The sequence below is a fragment of the Astatotilapia calliptera genome, chromosome 7 (genome assembly GCF_900246225.1).
Source record: "Astatotilapia calliptera chromosome 7, fAstCal1.2, whole genome shotgun sequence".
In the NCBI taxonomy this organism is placed as follows: domain Eukaryota; kingdom Metazoa; phylum Chordata; class Actinopteri; order Cichliformes; family Cichlidae; genus Astatotilapia; species Astatotilapia calliptera.
In genome coordinates, this window is record NC_039308.1 from 55,051,917 (window position 1) to 55,072,998 (window position 21,082).

Below are 21,082 nucleotides of genomic sequence, written 5' to 3' on the forward strand. Positions count from 1 at the left end.
GTGCGCGTAAAGTCCCTCCCTCTGATGGCTCTATTATGAAACTGCAGCGCGAGCGTGGCAGGCTGTCAGTAAAGATAGCTCGGATAACTGCTCGGTGCGTCCTAACAGACGTGTCTGAATGAGCATTTGAATTAGGAAATTCACATCAACACATTCAGCCAGCAAATTGTTTATTGAACTAATATTACAAACTTTTTTTTTGCATCATTAGGTGAAACAGGCTAACAATGAGCAAGATGAGAGATATGCATACAAAAAGGTGAAGTGCTGATATGATATTCGGAAGTCATACTACCAATAAAATTGTGCAATACAATTCTGGGAAAAGCAACACAGAAAAGAAACAAAGCAAAGTTAAAAAAGAGAAGACTTTTAAATGTAGCTTATTCTGTGAGGGGGGGGGGGGGGGGGGGGGGCACTAGCCTTAAAAGAGAAACTGAGTAAACATAAAATCTTACTGTATGAGCCTTCTGACAATGTGTGGACATTTATATATTAAAAAAAGCAAGTTTAACTGTAAACCAATCAAGATCTTTGTGAGAGACCTGCTCTCACAAAGGAAGAAATACAACTATATGCTTCTTTTTCATTTGATTATCAAAATATTTTTTTGTTGTTGTTGCCATTTGTTCATTGGATCAGGTGAACAGTGGGGATGGGATCAGCTGACAAAGCTGCAACTGACAGCAGATCTCTTGTTTCTGTAAACACCTCAAGACAATCTAAAACTAAAACTCGAGCAGGGTGTAAACAACACATCAGTGCACAAAATCCCATTTAAGGAGACTGAAAAGTTTCACTTAACAGCTGATTGATCAAATATAAACTGCGTTTGAAGCTTGGAATATCAGCTTTCCTCCACGCTGCTGTAAGAAACAGGAGATCCCAGTGAAGAGGAAACTTTAAAGTACCCGATTATGAAAATGGAAGAGATATTTGGCAATACGGTGAAAAGCTTCCCTCATATATTTAACATCATATTTCCATTTTTTTTTCTTTTAATACAACAATCATCATGACTTTACAGCCACTTCAAGTGCAGTCAAACTGCGAGTAGGGTACCTGTGAGCCGAGCGTAAATACCAGGTAAACCAATGTCACACTGCCACACTGAGGACAACAAATGCAATTACAATCAGCATTTACACCAGCGGCTCAGAAAAATCTCAAATAAAAACAAATTGCGCACAAGGAAACTGGACCATTTAAACATGTAACACAAACACAGAAAAACCAAGAGCATGCAAAAACTGAGTAACCCACAACAGCGTGAATGGATTAACCGATCCTGCCAATACCAGATACTCAACTGATTAAATCCAGTGCAATACAGTTTGGACTTTCTAGATATGTCTTTGTGAGAACGTGAACAGTTCCTAAACTACTTTAAACAACACGAATAGCAAAATCGATAGCCAATAAAAACCTCCCAAATAAAAATGAACTGATAATGCTTAAAAAACAGACAATACTGGCTCACGTTAGTTTGATGGCTTATAGAAAGTGCACTGCTGCTCAGCAAGTTCCAGATGCTCTTTCTAGAACTGATAATACCATGGAAATGTGGCTTTTGACGCATCTCTTGAAGGAAACTACAACTGGAAATGTTACATACACGCTTGAAGGCCTTAAGACCTAAGTTTCAGCAACGTTTTCATTTCAGCATAAGTGATTTGTGTGCACGCATGTCTCAGTGGCAATTTAGTGGAGGGAAAAATTGTGTGAGTGTAGAAGATGACAGCACAAATGAATGACACAATAATCCTTCAACACATTTAAAAGTCAGCTATAAAAAGGAAATGGATCGCAGCCATTTGTTTGAAAATACTGATTTGTGCTGCAGGTTGTTTTGGCCATTGCATGAACACGTAAGCGTACAGAAAACAGAGGATTTACAAGATTTAATTAAAAAAGAAATGGCAGGAATACTGATAATACTGATAGGCCCTTTCGGGCTTGTGACATTAAGTTCTTTTGATGTGGTTGTTGCTTAAAACGTATAAAGTTGATAGTTCCAGCTCTGATGCAGAGACCAACTCCAACGATTAGGTGTGGGAAAAGCGCTCCGTTCATCACTGCAGAACAGCGGCGCTCTGCGGAGATGATCTCTTTGTCTCCGTGCTTTAGCCACTCAGCCTAGAAATGCGACAAGTCCGAGGTCAGTTTTCCTCCTCGTCGTCGCTGACAAAGCTCCTTCTATCCTGACTCGTCTCTCGCTCCCTGAGGAAGGTCTGTCGGATCGCTTCCAGCTCCGTCAGCTCGAGACGGACTTTCTCCAGGTGGAAGGCGCGCCGATTTTGGATTTGCCTCATGGGGAATGGGTTCATGTCCACAAAGGCAACGCTCATCAGCTTCCTGGAAGATATTTTTTTAGAAGAAAGAAAAACAGCATAATCCTGTGAGCCTGGATTTTTTTTTATGTCTTTGAAATTTAGTAAACCCATGCATCCTTCTTTCAGCATCAAGCATACACCACTGGAGCTGATACATAAAACTTTATTAATAGGTAGGTTATTATTACAGCTCCAAAAATGGCCACTTGAGGCTAGCTCCAAAACAGAGTCTGACCAATAAAATGGTATAAAACAAGCATGCACAGTGCAATTTTAAATGTAAGGGCTGCTACCTATAGCAATCTATTTAACAACTGCATCTCAGCATGCCGCATTTAGTCCAAACCATGGCTGTGCTCAAGCACCGTCTCACAGAGCTGCTGCAACACCTGCAGTGTGAGAAATGAAGTTTGCACAGGCACAAAGCCGATACACTGTGGGTGATGTGATCGTACAATTTAGCTACAGTTCAGGGAGACCCGGGAAGCTGTTTCAAGGTGATGCAGATACTCTGTCCACAGAAACTTCATTCTTTCACAGCCTGGAAATACGAAAACAGTGCAGCTACTGTACCTTGAATCCAGGATCGTGCGTGTGAAGTATCTGAGATATTTGAAGATGGCTGTGGAGTCCTGCAACTTCAAAAACTCCTCTTCTTTGTACTTGAAGAGCGCAAGAGCAAAGCGGAATATGATCTGTGGAGAAAAATGGCGTAAAGTCCTGTGTGACTGTAGCATGAAAATATTTACTCAGGAACATCTGACCTTTCTTCTGTTCCCTAAGCAGGTCCTCCAAATATAGTCAATACCGCCTTAATCTGAGGCAGTTTTGTTTGACTGGGTTCATATCAGGTTTCTGTTAAGAGTTAGGCTCGACAGCTTTAGTGTTTTAACTTGTATCGTTCAATCAACACACAATAGGGCACATTTTTGCTTTAACAAGTTTGCTAAAATGCTTCCCTTAAAAATTCTATAAGGGGATGCTACGTCAAAATCGGTTATTGCATGCGTTTTCTTTTTTTTTTTTTTACCTTTTTACCTTTTTTTGCATGTCATTAAGCTGAAAAGTTTAGAAAAAATACAAAACTTTGTAGGGGTGTAGAGTGGGGTTAAAATTTAGCTTGCGTACACAAAAAATAACGATTTATTAAACTAAAGAATTTTGGTTCCTTGGTGGCAATAAATAATTCGTTTAATAGCGTGCAATTGGATCCATCTGGCAAACATGCACGGTTGTGTGCCGGCACGTAGCTTGAGAAGTGATCTCTCGTCACCGGTTAGTCATTAACTTTAAAACAGTTTCCTGCTGAGGCTAGAATTCAGGTTTATGAGAGCAGAATCAAGCCTCTTACCTTTGGTCCTTCAAACAGAAACGCATCCCAGATCTTGAAGAGGATGTCGCTCACCACACTGTCCACAAACACCACCAGGAACCAGTTAAACGTAATGAGGGAAAAATCGACTTTGTGCTGCTCAAAGTGGGCGTGTAGCCGCGGTAGCTTCTCGCTCATCAGATCCTTGAACACACGCTGGTCAACCTGTACGAATCAAACCAGGGCTTGATTTTCTAAGGTGGTCAAATTTAGCAGACAGACAGAAAAACAAAGACTGCTGATGTCTGCATTCCTGCTCTGTAAGTCATCAACAGCAGTCACGTGAATATGATATCACTGACACCAGGGAGGTTTGTCAAATCTAATAAATAAGCAGTACCTTGTCCCTTCTTGTCTCATGGTACAATAAAATTCAACTGTTTTTTTGTTACCTGTGAGCCAAGGAGAGTCTTAGTGTAATAGTCTCTTGGCATGAAGACCTCCACAATAGCTATAAGGGTCCAAAAAGCATCCTCTTGATCTAAATAGAGCAAGGCAATTGCTGCCAGCCTGAAGAAATAACATGCAAGAAAAAGGTTAATGGTTACAAGCCAGAAAAAGAGAGACAGAAAGAAAGTACACACTCAAGCTCTAGTACCTGTTCAGTCCTTGACAGTAGCCGATATCTGGATTCCTCCATGAGAAAGCCAGCAGGACGTTCCTGAGTTTTTGGATGCCGCCTGCACTCGGAGAGGCATAGTGCTTGTTGTTGGGCAAAGTACGCAGCAAGTCCAACTCGATCTGCTTCGAGGCCGGGTTGGGCTTCTCCCTTGCTACGTTTAATAAGGTGTCATAATAGTCTGGGGGCAAGTGGTCACGAAACTTCTTCACGTGGAAAGAAACACACCAGCGCCACACCTTGGAGCGGTGCCCATGTGGCACGCCACAACGAATCAGGGCCTTTAGCTCAGGGGAGTGAACCAGGTCTCTGTTCATGGTGCTGGACAGAAAGTTCTCCCACTTGACCCCGACGGAAACCTCCTGATCCGTCATGGACAGGGACTTCAGCTCCAAGGCCCTCACCTTTGCGATCAGCTTCTCCTCCTCTTCCTCCTCCTCGGGGACGGTCTTGAAGCCGTACACGTCATACTCGCTAGCATTGCATCAAGACAGAGAGACAATTCATCAGTGATGCGGGTGAATTCCGAAAGCCGCTCAAAGCTGCAACAGTAACATGTTCACATCCTGGCTTCTACATGTTTACATCACTGAGCGGTTTCCAGAATGTGTAAATACATTTTTGATGAGCCAAAAAGGGCATGCCTGGGCTTGCAAAGAATTCAGAAACTGAAATACAGATTAGCAGAACTCGTTCTCACAGTCAAAAAACATGCGTAGGGACTCTTAATGCAGTTTATTTTCTCTTTCAATAAAAACAACAACAACAACAACAACCAAAAAAATTTTAAAAAAGCAGTGCGTCCTCTGATGAATTGGTATGGTGCTGGCTCTGGTAGAAATGCTATAACTGCTCAACATTATTAAATAAAGATCTGCTACTTTTGACCCTCATATGATTGACAGTGGAATTTTTTTAGTAAGCCACAGCACTGAGTATGGCACGTAGCTGTGCTAACAACACCTACATTTGGCCATTTATTTTCATATCTGCTATAAATGCCGGAAACCAGACGTGTGGGCTCTCGCAACCTCTTATCAAAACTCAAGATTTCTCTTTTTCCATCCCTAAAACTCTGATCAAGTAGCCGTTTTTAAGTAATTTCTTTTCAAATCACCTCCAAAGCATCTGTTAACGAGGCTTTCGGCACATACCTGACAGTGTTTGGTTTGAAGATCGTGTGCTCCTGCTGGTCTGTGTTCTCGCCCTGCAGTGCATCTTCTAACAATCTGGAGATGACCTCCCGGGCTGGGCTCTGCTCTGAAGACGAACATACCGGGTTCTTCACCTCTTGAAGCAGAACCAAGTACTTACTCTCCACCTGACACAGCTTGGCCTCAAGCGCAGTGCACTGTGGAAAAGAGGGCAAAATAAAGTCTCAGCTTTAAATTTAAATTACGTTTTAGAAGCACCAGCTGAGCTTCACACTGGACTTCCCCTAAACCTACTCAAACTTCCTGTTTCTATTAACAGGATAATGCACCATTAAATATAAAACACAAGAGAGTACCTTTGCTTCTAAAGCCTTTTCTCGACTCTCTGCATTTCTGCGCAACACCGTCAGCTCCAGGATCTCTTTGTTCAGGAACTTGTTCTGGGATTTGTAGCCTTGAAGACTGTCCTGAAGGTGAATAATAAGACAGACGGGGTGTCAAGATGTTCAGGCAGAATTTCAAAAGCTACAGAAAAAAGAAAATCAATGTTGATGGCAGTTTAAGATCAAGATAACTTGAATCTTATTTAAAGTTTTGCCATCTCTACCTTGAGGATGCTCAGCTCCTGCAGCTCTTTGTGAGGTGGTGGTGATCCAGCGTCGTTTGCATTTCCGCTGTGCTCGGAGTTTTCCTGTGACAGCTTCATGATGATCTCATCCTTCGCCTGGATGGTCTCCATCATCATTCCAAGCTGGTCGTTTATCTCCCCCACCTTAAGTTTCAGGCTCTTCAGCTCTTTTTGCAGACTCTCCTTCTCCAGGGCGAGACGCTCCATGTGACCGCACATGGACTGAATCTGACCATCTCGTTCCTTAAGCAGATCCTCCAGCTGTGCAACTTCTTCCTGAGTTGGTACTGAAGTTCGGGTCTGGTCTGAGGCTGCTGACGAATCTGGAGACGGAGCTGGACGGCACCCGGTGGGCCTTTCGCTCTGGGAGGTCCTTAAAGTCTGCTGCAGTAGCCTTACCAGCTCCTGGATGATAACACATCATTACTGTAAATTAAGCATGGTATATTATTTACTAGGGCTGCCACGATTAGTCGACTAGTCACGATTACGTCAACTATCAAAATCGTCGACGACTGATTTAATAGTCGACGCGTCGTTTGAAGCGTTGTAAGATCACAAAAGACACAGGAATAAGTAGTGGGACTTAAGAGTGTAATAACGGACTAAAACAGAAGATGGCAGCACTGCATGTACAAAGATGCCAGCTGCCGTTAAACCCCGAAGAAGAAGAAGTAGCTCTGTGCCAGTGTTGCCAACTTAGCGACTTTGTCGCTATATTTAGAGAGTTTTCAGACCCCTTAGCGACGTGAAAGCGCGTATGGCTTTTACTCTCAAAAAGCAGCGGGTGCTGTAACGCAGTCAGTTCTTCTTTTACTCTTATGCTGTTTTGTGGATCACAAGGTTTAAAACTACTTATAAACACACACACCAAGTAACTCCACCAGAGTGCCTATTTCGAGTCACTTTTTCCGATCCAAGCCCGGGTAAAGGAGCAGGGTTGGAATTGTGACATTAAAAAAACCAATAATTGCTAAAAGAAATTTAACTTGTAGTTCTAAATAAACTCTAAATGCATTTAGGATGTTTTTTACTCACTTTATGTCTCTTCCACGATGTTATTTCTCTCTCCAACAACATAGGTTACAATTAGATTAGCATGACCAATTATGTAAATTAGGCGATAACGTCATTTAGCGACTTCTAGCGACTTTTAGGACAGCCAATAGTGATTTTCCTCTGTTCCAGAATTCATAGCGCAGCCCAGCTCAGTTTCCAACAATGGCGGCAGCTAGTTAGTTTTAATATTACTCTTATTATTCTTTCTGGGTCACAAAATAAACGTTTAACATATTTTAAGACGAGAATGTAGCTGTGTAAACCTCAAAAATATCCGCTCAGTTTATCAAGACACCACATATTTTCAAAAGCGCTCCGACGTTTTCGGAGACGTCTGTTACCCACTAGCTCGATAGCTAGCCGGGGGCTAGGTCACTAGCACGGTGAGAACACCGGACTCCCGGCTAATTGTTTTCAAACCCACCCCTGTCTTTCGCTACTCAGGTTAGACATATATAAGTCATTTAGATAACTTAAAAATGTTATTGTTTGGCTTTTTTTTAGTATTTTATTTGTTCCTGAGTAAATCGGTTTGGCTGAGATTAAAGTTGTAGTTTTTACACAGCTGAATAAACATCAAGCAGACTGATTATCAGAAGTGTGAGATGCTCGAGAATATACTCCGGTGTCCCGTTATATTTTAGATAGCAAGGAGTTTATTAAACTTCACTGAAACAATGTGCAAATTTCATTAAAATTTAATAAACTATTATCTTATCTTTATCTTTAGTTAGCACATACCTTAAACACTTAAAGCTGTAAGCTAATGATAGTTATATAAGAGCAGATGCATGCTGGTGCAATAAGCTATACGTTTTACACCCAATGGATGCACGATCTGATTAGTCGACTAATCACAAAAATAATCAGTGACTAGTCGACTATCAAAATAATCGTTTGTGGCAGCCCTATTATTTACAGAAAACATCAATTTGTTACACTTTTTTTCGTTATCATGCTCCTGGTACAGATTTCATAGGAAAACAACTATCAATCTTTTGACCAGGAAGTAAAGCACAGAGGTAAAAAAAGGTATTCACTAAGTAAGTATTCACTCTTCTGCCTAGTCACAGCGGTTTTGACCAATCAGCCAACCTTAAAATAGAGGGGGGAAAAAAGAGAACAGAAAATAAAGAGAAGGAGTGCGACAGCTGTGAATGCTGTCTGCTGTTTCTTTGCTTCTTGCTAAAACATGACTTATCATTTGCTGACTTCTTGTAATAGTGAGAGTATCAGTATTATACCAAGGCACTTGGTCAGACACCACAAACCTAGGCTTGTGGTGTATAACAGACACTACAAACAGGGATCATTCACTTTCAGTAGAAACAGAATATTACATTTTTATCCGATCCAATCCATAGACATGTGTTATGCTGTTATAAATAACAGTAGTAGAAGAGATCCAACTATACCTTCTGGGTGGCCAGCTCTTCCTTGAGTTTAGCCTCTTCCTGCTGCAAGCGACTCAGTTCTTCCTGCTGCTGCTGGCTCTGGAGGCGAAGCTGCATTTCCAAAGACTTGCTGCCGTTACATTCCACCGGCGAGCTTTCGGCACTGCGGCCTAACTTTCCAGAGCCCAGCAAAAGCTTCTTAGGCCGCGAGGGGTTGCGCACAAAATCAAAGGTAAACGCCGATCCAAAGGAATCTGAGGGAAAACACAAGTTCATCAGCTGTTATCTGTGACCCTCGGGAGAAATGTACGCTGAGGATGAGTATTAAACCCTGGCAGAAGGGTGGGTGGGAGTGGACGTACGTCTGTGTGTGTCCAGATGATGTTTCTGTTCAGTAAAGTCCTTTGGCGGATCCACGAGCTCCCATTCCTCCGAGGGACTGTTGCTAGTGTAAAACACGCTGCGTCGTCCCCCACGCAGGTGAGACATGGAGTTCCTGACAGAAATCAGGAGATATTTTTTTTATTTCACAGGTTTCTCACACATTTCATTGCAACAAAAAAAAAAGGGGAGGGGGGTCTTTAGAGATTAAAGAAAACACGGTATGAAAAGTGACAAATCCACAGAGATCTACGATGAACCACAGAGGAAAACTGATGCTGCTGCAAAAGGCCGACGGGATTGCAGCGTTGGACAAACAGAGAAAAAACAAAGATAATAAACACAAAGGCATTTTTGCAAGAAGCTAACATTTAGAGGAAAAAGTAAAGCTAATGGTGTCAAACTTGTTTTTCACACCTCACCATTGCAACATGTCAACAACTGTTTCTGCTGTATGCAACACAATGAAGCGCAAGTCTGCCTCACACATCAGCTCTCTATATATATTTTTATAGATATCGGATGTGTTTAAACCACACGTTTCTGACTTCCACCTGGCAAAACCAAAGTGACTAAAGAGCGCTCGTGCTTTTCTCAAACTTTATGGGTATAAACGTGACAAAAGCAGTTAACGTCACAGTACTGGAGTATTCTAAAGCCACTTCTTTTCTAATCGGGGGGAGGGGTTTCTAGCTCCGAGAGCTGCAATTCTCGTAGATTCAGTCACATATCAGGCAGCTACTATACTGATACCTTTGTTACTGTCAAGTCAAGTCAAGTTTATTTATAGAGCACATTTAAAAACAACCAAGGCTGACCAAAGTGCTGTACAGTAAATACAGATAAAAATACAATAGAACACAATTTCGTAAAACACCTCGCTGATCAAATAAAAAAATAAATAAACAAATAAATTAAACCTTTCTAAAAGCCAATGAAAAGAGGTGAGTTTTAAGAGCAGTTTTAAAAGTTTCTAGGCTTTTGGAGAATCTGACGTGAGGAGGTAAACTGTTCCACAGTCTGGGTGCAGCCACAGCAAACGCCCTCTCTCCCTTTGTCTTTAATTTATACCTGGGAACATCTAAAAGCATCAGATCGGCTGACCTCAAAGATCTCCTGGGGCGATAAGTACTAAGGAGTTCTGACAGGTAAGAACTGTGTATAAAAGGCACCGTGGTGTGGGTTTAGGAGCAGTGAAACTCTGGGACTCCAAGACTCCCTTAATAAGGGACACATACAAAGCAAACTCCAGTCTACATGTCACATTTTTAGGATTGCAGCATGTTGCCTCTTTTCAATAGATGTGTTGTACATCTCAAAAAGGGGAACTGCTGATGGTTGCATACTAGAAAAACAAGTGAACCATGGATGTAACCATTTCCTCTACTGCAACCAGTGTCTGGATGAACTAAGAAGTGCTTTCTTTGCTCAACACAGCAGACAAACTAGTCGTGCCTGTTTGGCGGCGACCTTAAAAAAAAAAAAAAAAAAGAACAAGATTTTATAGAGCTGTATACTTGCGTACAGATTATTTCCTGGAAAGCTTTCGTTACACTTACCTGAGCTCCATGCCAAGGTTTTTCAGGGAGAAATTGAGGGGGTTCGTGGAGGGCCCTCTGGCTGTCTGGGCTCCCACCATTCCAGCGCCCTCTGTTTCGTCGTCCATGGAGAAATCACTGCGGACCTTCTCCATGGTTTCACATGGCTTCTCAAAGCTGAAAGCATCTGAGAAAAAAAAAAAAGACCAAAAGAACTTAATTATCTGTTCTAACGAAACAAAAATCAAATCAAAATGACACCAAAGACTGACTTCCCAAGAACAAGATGCACAGCCGGGTGAAACCTATGCAAGTTAATACCTGCTTTCTAACGATTACTTCTTTCTCAGACCACCAACCCCCTTCTTAACATGAAATTAATTAGTAAAAAGAAGCTTTTTTATTTGTTAGATGTGTCATAAAAAGTGATGCTACTGCAGAAGTGGTTTAAACTGCCAGCAGGGGGTGTCTGAGTCATACTTGGAAAAATGAAGTCTGTCTGTGGGAAAACACCTCTTTCTGCTTCCTTTGTCTGTGACTTCAGTAAACACTTTCCTGATGAGTTCATGATGTCAGGCTCTAGTTGTTAAGCTTCAATGAATACTGCTTCGTTTTCATATATTATGCTTCTACTTAGACTAAAAAATAAAAAGGATGATTAAGCAGCGGATGCGCTGGCCTACCTTGCGAGTGACAAATCACTTCCATATGAGTGTGCGGCAGGCCTCTATTTCTCATCGACCCATGCCACATCTGGCTTTAAATCATCGAGGTAGTGATATTAATAATGCTGTGAGACTTCACACACAGACTGTGGCCAACAACATGTAGTGCAGCCAGCGCCACGCACCTATGATCAGACTCGCGTGGCTCTGATAAAATCTTTGAAGTCTTTGAAGTGGCATCTCCAAGAATGAAAATAAAAACCAACGTCCTTTATATGTCTAATTTATTATGTCTTTATCATGTGTTACTATGTCTACTTCTGAACCAGTTTTAACTTCTGAACGTTGCAGCACGGTTTCCTTTTAGAGCTTCAAAAGTCGACACTTACTTAGACTTGCTAAGCCCGGGCATGTTAGTCTTTCGCTATAAAAAGTGCGACATAAAAACACAGCTCGAGGGATCGTTTCAGCTGACGCCAGACATCGCTGATCTCACAGCTCTCTCGTGCACTTCACTGCACCGAGCAGGTTCAAGGCGAGACCGAAAAGCAAAACGCAAATGAATACGAGAACAAGGAACAAAAGAGTGTTCATTCCGAATCGTCAGAGAAATCAAGAAGTCGCGGAGGGTTAGACGAAACACGGCGACAACAGCACTGATAAGCGGTAATAACCAAGGCGTTTGTGGCTTTTGAAGACAGATGTGCACCGAGAACATTCTGGGAAAGAAAGACATGGACAGGAAAAGGATTCACAGGTCGTTTCACTCAGCTAATCACAAAGCATGCAGAAGAATCCCTGTTTGCAAATGTAAACAGGCTTAAAAATGCTTGTGTCCTCATTAAAGTCCTTTATTAGCCACAGATATGGATGTACATATTTTCTTTTCCACTTCTGCTGGATAACAAATGAGATTCATATTTTATGTAGAGTCCAACAGATACTCATTCAAACATATCAGCACTGGCGTATACAGTCATTGGCTACTTAATTAGGTACACCTTGCTAGGACCACGCTGGCCACCATGTTGCTTCTGGAGCTACATAACAACAAGAAACATTCCTCAGAGATTCTGGTCCATGCTGACATGATAGCATCACACAATTACTGCGCACACATGATGCAAATCTCCCGTTACAGCGCATCCTAAAGGTGCTCTGTTGGATTGAGATCTGGTGACTGTGGCCGTTTGAGCACTCACTGAGATCTTCAAGACCATTCAAACGCTTAAATCATCAGCTTTGCATGATGCGAGCTTTGAGACATGTCACACAATCAAACTGGAAGCCAGCATCGGTGACTGTGTTCTGATGGCTGCTGCGGTAATAAAGGGATGGAAATGCTCAGGAACAATGCTCAGGAAGGCCTTCCTGAGTATAAACAATGCTCAGTTTTTATTAACACCACCTGCAGCAGGCTGTACTGACATAAGGCAAGATGACACCATGCTTTCATGGTGTTTATGACAAATTCTGACCCTGTCAATCTGACATGCTGTGAAGTGAAAGACCCTCGTCTGCATACTTTTCTTCTGTTACTGTTCCCTTCCCATCAGTTCAAATGAGTCTGGTTGTTCTCCTCTCAACAATTTATATTTAAAAAAAATTGGAAAACAAATAAACATATCATTTTTGTCACAGACCATTACTTGACTGCCTACTTTATATTTGTTTAGACGTGAGGTTACGATACCAGCGCCTTTGCTTCACAGCTCGAAGGGCTTTCTGCTTAAAACAAAACACAAGCCGAATGATGTCAATCTGAACTTTTACCCTTTCGAAACACTCAAACACTTTCCTGCAGAAACTTGGTAACAAAATACGCGAGACTCTTGTGATTTGTAGCGCTTGTGTAAACTTTCAGTTGTTGCCCGGATATGATGAAATGACCGACTGATAACATATCCACTGTATGTGTGAGTGCGTGCGAACCTGCCTACCATTATCTTTGCCTACAAGGCCGGTGTGAAGATAGGCCAGCGTCGGGGAGCTCCAGCTGTCTCTCTGACCAGAGCCTCGCATGTTACTGTACTCCCAACGTTTCTGCTGCAACTGCTGCAGCCAGTAGTGCATCACCTGCTTACTGGGAGCCTAGAAGGACACAAACGCACACTCAATTAGACTTTAGATCTTTGAAATCTTTAAGCACGCCATTTTAAAGACAGCAAAGTGAGCGAGATGACGTTTTAAAAGGCATCTCCATGAGGAAATCAAGGCAGCGACAAATGGAAAGGGAAAATGAGGACAACTTGACACTATTAGGATCTGTCATGTGAATGAGCACAGACACTGGTTTCAGTCTCAGTTCCAGCTCTCTCTCTCTTGGTATTAAGCATAGACACTTAAAAAAATAATAAGACAGACTAGAACTGACTGAGTGAAACCAGAGGCACCTGTCTTGGTGCTGAACCCGTCACAGTCATATGACAGCACCAGGACACCGTCACATGAGATGCTGTGACCCGTGAAGGCAGATGAGCTCCTGTGTAAAAATGTCTAAACACAAAACAGAGGACTGACGGTGTTTGCAGGCAATCAGCTGGAAGAATGCGCTGATTAAGCGCTTGGTTTGTGCGAGAAATCGATTTGTCTTTTAAAAAACAAACAAACGGATTTTCTTCTTCTGATCGCGTCAGAATCGCATCAGATCACGTTGTTGCCGAGCAGAAATATGTACTTTGTTGCCTAAAAACAGCTGAGTCTAAATCTGTTTTCTTTAAAGGAAAGAAGAGAAGGGCGTGTCTGCCTTTTCCAAACGAGAAAGGAAGTGACAAATGACATGAAAAGCAGACCTCGTTGCAATGCTGTCAACACACGTTTAATGAAAGAAAGAAAAGTTCCTACCTTAAGTAGAAACTCTTTGTCGGCCGTGCGGATCTCAAACTGACCCTCTTCCCCGTCCAAATCGTAGCTGAAACACGCATCGCATATTTCGATGTGTCCGAGCGGCAGGGCATCCTGGGGAGACTTGAAGTAATACAAATAGCATTTCCTCGGATCATACACAAACCACTTCGGCTTGTACCCCCTCAAGGGCCCCTTGCCGGACAGTTTGTTCAAGTAGCCACACAGTTTGGAGGCCTGCTCCTTCGCTCCCTCGATGTCGGCCACATCCACGGACCTGGAGTTCACGAATCGCGAAGCCGTGCAGGAGTGCGCCTCGCTGCCATCCTCCTCTTCGTGCATCTTTCCTCGAAGTTTCTTCTTCTTGCAGCACAGCGGATGCCCACTCCTGTTTCCATCCACATGACTGTCCGTTTCTTTGACAGAGGAGCATGGGACATGTAGTTCAGCTCCGAGGATGACGTGGTTGGTTTGCTGGTTGGGGTGGAGTGTAGCGGCTCTGTGGGCCGCTAGGTGGCGGTGTGTGATCAGATGAGCAGCCAGCTTTGAGGGCTAATGAGCAGCAATCCTCCAACGAATTGTAAAGAAAAAAAAACTGTAATCAAAAGATAGAAGAGAAGATACGAGGCCTACATAGGAAAGAAAAATAAAAATGCGTTCTGTTATCTGCCCTCGGCACAAAATGATCTGCGGTGCCCACACCCACACCCGTGTCACGCGCAGCCGATCTTGTAATTCTTGTTCTTGTTATGCTAATTTCAACTGCTTTGTACTGTTCATGGCAGTGTGTGTTTCACAATTTGTATCTATAACCTCGAACAGATACTGAATATGTCAGGATACAGCTGTAAATTTTAAAAAACTTAATAAATAGCTCAGGTAATTTTATTAAGATAGCACATTTCATTATACATAGATTCAGTGTGCTAAAACGTGAGATAAAAACATAAATCTAAGTAGGTTTTGCAATGTCTTAGGACAATGGCAAACATTTACCATATCTCCACCTGACAGGTCTGACTGGGTTATAAACAGTGAGCAGGTCAGAGATCTACTGGAAATCCAAACCACTGGGAGCTTTTTGTCACCTCAGAGTAGCTGCCTGTATTGCCTAGCTGACGGTTAAAAAGATGACAAATAATATCAGTATATCTTCCTCCAGTTTTTAGCATTTCCATGCTTACATGACAGTCAAAGCCCTATTAAGGCTAAGAGAGGTGTTTAGAGTTATCTAATGTTAGAAATGCACAGAGATTTTGAGCTGAAGAGCATTAAAAATGAACATTTTTGGAGATACAAACAACCCTCGCCATATTTTGTTGATTTTTTTTTTCACCTCCAAAATAAGCAGTAAGTATAAAGCCACAGATGCCATAAAGTGTGTCAGGGTGTTGGGTTAGTGCTAAAGTGCATGTAACCACAGTGAGCCTACTTTAACTTTCTTCTATCTCACTGTCACTTTTCTCAATCTGTTCTAATAATGGATGAAAATAAATACATAAATAGTGGCATTATTTACAATTTAAGTGATAAGTCAAAAAAAAGGAAAGAAATGTTCCAATAAAATATCACCACCTGAAATGACGTACCTTTCCACTTTTCATAAAACCTACAGCATATATGTGACTAAGTCGAATCCATAGCTCGTTTAACTAGAGTGCGAAAGAGGAGCTATTGAAGTGATTACAGGAAATTTGTCTCCTGGATTCAGAGCTGGCAGAAGTTTCACATGTTCAGGATGTTTTGGTGACTAATGGTTGCAGATGTGAATATGATTTAGTTTTGCCCCAGTGCTGTGGGTAAACAGTGGATGATTTGTCTTATGCTGGGAAATACACCTGATGTTTCCCCACTTGAGATGTCAAAGATAAAACAGCAGCTTAAAAAAACAAAATGCAATACTGTAATACTGTAATAACAGTAACCTGCTAGTTTTCTTACAATTAGAAGTATTTGTGAGGTTAGGATCCTTGTTTTGCTCTGAGGTTTCAAAGGACACTGTAAACAAAGGTGATGTGCTTCCGTTGCAATGACATTTTGCATTTGTTAAACTGACTTGTGACCTTTTATAAGATCCACATCCCCCTCATAGGTGTGTTAGGCTAAAAAAAAATTATCAGCCTAGACATCCTCCTGTCTGGCACCTTTTTTTATATGTGCTGTAGATAAAATAAATTTCTGCCGATCCTTTTACGTACAGCACACAGCGCGATCGGTCGAATGTAATGTTCATTGGATTCTTTACAAACACGGACCGGTGATAACATTTAACCCCAAACCTTACTACTCCCACAGAGGAGCACATAATGACTCACAAAGAACAACAAGAGCCGCCTTAAGAGAGTGTTGAAATTCTAGGCCATGGTACTGTACAGCAGCTCTTACTCATTTGTGGAACATAACAGTTCAGTTATTGGCTCTGCGTTCATTCATCTAAATTAAATTAAATTACACTAAATGACATTGCTGTACACAATACCCAAGTGTTTGATCAGTTGTGTATAAACAGGAAACATGTTTCCAAATTGTAAGTGATGTTAAAATCCAGTTGTGAAATCCCATCTCATCCTGCTCGCTATGACACAGACTCTTTCTCGTTACTGCATCTCCCCCTGTGGGAGTTCCTACTGTTCCCCACAGAGCAAAAACTGCTGGAGGTGATTCATGACGCCTGTCCCCAACCAATGGGGGGAATGAGTTAGCAGGTATTTACTGTATGTGAACCTGAAAAACAAGCTTGGAAATACCTCATCTTACTGGGGCTTTGTTTATTGCCCCGCCCTCTACCCTCCAAATCTCTTCAAACATACACAGTCTTTCCAAACATTTCCATTCCTACACATTTTTGGTCCAGCTTTAGCAACAATGATCTGAACTTGCTTCAAACCCAGATCAGAAAACACAAAAGATCAACTGCTGACGCAACTTATCTCCCATTACTCTGGTAATCAGACACTCCGTGGGTTAAACATCTCCTCTTGCAAACCAATGCACTCGTGTGCACACAAACCACAGTTTCTGTAAAGCTTACTTTCCGTTTCTCTTCAGGAAGCTCTCACATTGTTCAGCAGCCTTCAGCTGTCTTTTTGATGCAAATGAACTGTTTGAACTGCGCCTTGCCCGTTGCCATGTACCTCTACTTTCCAGACCAGTGGAAAAATATGTGTAATTGTAAATGTCATCTGTCTATATCTCCCATGTAGTGTCATACTCCCTCAAGACACTTTCAGTTGGAGATTAGAGACGGTTCAGAAGTTAAGAGAAGTATTTTAATGTTTGCTGAAATGACACCGGGTTCAAACCACACAGTGACAATCTCAAGGAAAGGTATGTGCTCTCGCCATTGTTAAATACTTTATAGGAATATTGTATGAACTTTATAATTAAATTATTCATAATTAAATTAATTTTCTGATCTTTTCTTTCCAGGGATTGAAAGGAATTGCTGTTTACTTTACAGACAACAGTATCCCAGAATTGAAAAGGTGTGCCGCGTTTCACAGTCGAGACCAAAGGATCAAAAACAGACAAAATCTCCCTGCATCAGGACCTATTTAAAATTTTGCTTCAAGGTAAGAACTGCTTACAAGTCTTTTTCAAACTAGTCGCTGACTGTTTTAGTGACTAACTTGCTTTTATGTGATGTTTGACTTAGAGATAGATTATAAAACCTCAAAGTATTATTTGAGTAAAACAAGAACATTGTGGATTTTGAATATTTTTTCTCTAAAACATCAGATATCATGTAACAGCAAATAAATGCTGTGTACTAAACTAGAAGCTCGCTTTACACAGACAGGTGTAACCGGACTTTTCCAGCAGCCAATGACTTTCATTTAAAGCTATGAGAACATTGAGCTGCTTTCAGGCTGTGGTTGACGCCTCCTGGAAAATAAGCAAATTAGACTGTTAAAATGCTGCCACACAGCAAACATTGGGGAATAAATGCTGGTTGTCTTCAGCGGATGACGGTGTGTTTTTAATCAGGATCGGACGAGGATGGAGCAAAGGGACACAACAGGGGATCCTAATGCAGACGGGACTGAAGTCAGACTCAGGGAGCTGACATCAAAGTGGTTCATAGAGACTCAGGTGCCACTCATGGTCAGCAACGGACTCCTTCCAGCTTGGTTCCTGGGCTTCATCACAAGACGGTAAGGATTCATAAAAGGAAAAAAATGGAAATAGCAAACTGAGAAATAATCATTTTTTACACCCAGTTTTTTTTTCTAAAACCAAATCATATCCTCTAAGCTGCTAAAGCCACATTTTAAAAAAAAATTTCTTTACATATAATTTAAAACATATAATATAGTAATGTAAAAAGACACGAGGCTTTTTGTTCATGTATTTATTTTTAGTTTTGGTCATATTGTGAAAATGTATCCAAAAAAATAAAAATAAAAATAAACCTTTCCTCTGATGGAAAGTGTCCACTTTGTAATACACCCACTGGCACCTACTGGCCTTTCCTCCAGCACACACCCACATTCAGTGCACACTTACGTGATTGGCAGTGGCAAGTTTATGGAAAGGGACTGTAACGAAATAGAATTTCCACGGTGCAGCACACAATCCACCTCGCTATGCCCATAATCTACCAGGCTGTTGCTGTAAATGTTCTCCAAATGTCTTTGAAACACTTTTTAAAGTTAGGAGTTGGAGAATTTAACACTGTTGTTGGTCTGTCTACAGGGATGCTGAAGAAATTCTTAAAGAAAGGGAGCTCGGCTGTTTCCTGATCCGTCTTAGTGAAAAGGCCATCGGGTACATCCTGTCCTATAGGTGAGTGGTGGTTTAGTCTAAAGAACACTAAAGTAGGAGTTGTGTAGTGTTGTTGTGCTGCTGAAGGTAAACTGCTTTGTTTTACAGAAATTATGACTTATGTATATATAAAGTGTCTTAAAGATAATGTGTGTCAAATCGATCAAATCTATCTATTTTCTAACCCCACTTCTAAACTTTTGTTTGGTGGCTTATTTTATTGGAGGATATTCATGTTTCAAAAGTCAGAAAGTCGTGTGAATATATGTTATTTTAGTTTGCTCCAACTATAAAATGTGTCAATGCTTAACAAACTTTTTGTTGTTGTTGTTGTTGTTGCAGAGGCAGGGATCGTTGTCGACACTTTGTGATAAACCAGAATGAAATGGGGCAGTTTGTAGTCTATGGAGACACCGAGGTACACGACACAGTGCCCAGTCTGGTAGATTACTACAAAACAAGCCCCATTGAACCATATGGAGAGTACCTGACAAATTCGTGTTTTGAGGTGAGACAAAACTCTTCTTTTGAGTTCTTTTTTTAAATGCCAAAGGTGAAAGATAGAGGTCCAAGTGATGTTTTGTTCTTTCAGGCCCTGGATGAAGACCTATATGATGTTATCCAGATTAGCCCCAAAGAAAAACCTGTTGCCGCTGTCAGCGCTGTGAAGAACAGGCAACGAAAACAGATAAACTCGAGTTTAGATGAGCAGCCTAAACGGCCACCAAAGGGCAACAGGGCGCACGAGGTGAATACAGTCAATAAATTATAGAGCTGCTGTCCAAACTAATGTGCTGAAAATAGTTCCATTGTTTATTTCACCTCACTGACTTTTAGAAACTTGTTTTGTAAAACAGGAAGGTCCGCCGTTGCCCCGAAGGAGCAGGCACCTCGATAGTGCCACCATCAACGAGCATGAGGGGGTTTTGTATGCCCAACTCAGGAAGCAGTCGCCAAGGGTTACACCCAGAGACCAACACATGCATCAGGACAGTTTACCCAGACCTAATTCGAGTTCGACTTCCAAGGATCAAATCAATGGCAGATGTAGTCCTCCGTCACATCCAGAATCCGTTTACTCGGAGCTCAGCATCCTAGACAGCAAAAGCAGGTCTCTGCCACTCCTGGACAGCAGTTCTGACGGGGAGCAGTCTTACAGACTGAACGCACCTCCCGACACCCCTCCGAGACTTTCCCCCAGGCCAGTCAGACAAGGTAACGGCAGCAGCTCCCAGTCAGAGAGGACAGATTTGGGCAGCAGACCAAGCAGCAGCCACAGCCTGGACTACTTGAGTGATAATGCAGTTTATCACCTGGCTGGCAGGCCCGGGAGCCCACACACTACGTCCTTTGACACTAGATTGTCAATACCAGAGGAGCGCACAGATTCTGTGTATGCCGAGGTCCCCGGCGAAGCCCCCGCTGACTTCACATATGAGCCGATTCGCGGCCACAAGGAACCAATCAACCCTAAAGCCAGCAGCAACACTTACGAGCCTCTGGAGGACATGAGACGCAAACAGACCAACTCGTCCTGGGGATTTAAGGTTTGTAATGTTTTCAAAGCACTTTAATTAAAAGAAATAATTCTTTTGTGTGTCATACTTGTATTATAATGAATTTATTTACCTCTTACAGAACGACAAATGGAAGTGGCTCTTCCCTGAGAACAAGAAGAAATGGTAAAGAGGCTACTTTACAGCGTACTGAGGAAAACGTTTACTTGTTTTGATGATTTCACACTACTACTACATAATACACTCTGGAAAACCACTGTTATGTATTAACGATTTAATGAGAACTTATGTATGGTTTTTTTAACGTATTTATTTAAAAATATAACGATACGTGTGTAGTTTCCTTTCCACGAACAGGTTTTTACATGTGGTAAAAACTGTGTTACGTGTATGTCATATTAAAAGCAATCTACTGTATAAGAGGCTCTAAGATCATTATTATGCCATTACTGTTATTAGAATATTACTAAATAATTACTTTCGGGGTGATCATTAGGGTGGGGAAAATGTACAGCAGTGCCCTACGCAGGTTTCAGGGGCCCCAATGAAAGTATGACTGTAAAGGGGGAAAAACCTGCTGTTCAGTCCACAGCATGTGATTCACCTTGAACTGCAGCTTATGTTGAGGAGAACTGTTTTCATCTACTTCTCATCAGTGCACACAAACCTGGGCGTATATGCTACACTTTCCTGTCAACATGTATCCTGTAGATGCATATATGTATGCAGATATGTCTACGGGCTGTCGGTAACGGAGAAGAGGATAACTGTGAAGAAATGGGGATGTGCGGTTTAGAGCTGCTGTGGAGCGATG

General features: G+C 41.8%; 2 protein-coding genes across 2 annotated transcripts; one reads left to right on the forward strand and one right to left on the reverse strand.

The window, feature by feature from the left end:
* Positions 1 to 400: 400 nt before the first annotated feature.
* Positions 401 to 14,703, reverse strand: tbc1d2b (TBC1 domain family, member 2B). The gene is given in 14 exon segments (XM_026175875.1): positions 401 to 2,355; positions 2,907 to 3,028; positions 3,685 to 3,870; positions 4,098 to 4,215; positions 4,304 to 4,798; positions 5,479 to 5,675; positions 5,835 to 5,945; positions 6,086 to 6,511; positions 8,581 to 8,813; positions 8,922 to 9,055; positions 10,500 to 10,665; positions 13,084 to 13,234; positions 13,988 to 14,409; positions 14,412 to 14,703. Coding segments are annotated over 14 exon segments (2,973 nt in total). The 5' UTR covers positions 14,428 to 14,703; the 3' UTR covers positions 401 to 2,159.
* Positions 14,329 to 20,617, forward strand: LOC113026759 (SH2 domain-containing protein 7-like). Its single transcript, XM_026175876.1, has 9 exons — positions 14,329 to 14,452; positions 17,191 to 17,314; positions 17,417 to 17,559; positions 17,975 to 18,141; positions 18,683 to 18,772; positions 19,094 to 19,259; positions 19,344 to 19,499; positions 19,609 to 20,298; positions 20,390 to 20,617. The coding sequence occupies exons 2-9, from the start codon at positions 17,260 to 17,262 to the stop codon at positions 20,435 to 20,437; spliced, it is 1,515 nt and encodes a 504-aa protein (XP_026031661.1). The 5' UTR covers positions 14,329 to 14,452; positions 17,191 to 17,259; the 3' UTR covers positions 20,438 to 20,617.
* The last annotated feature ends 465 nt before the right edge of the window (positions 20,618 to 21,082 follow it).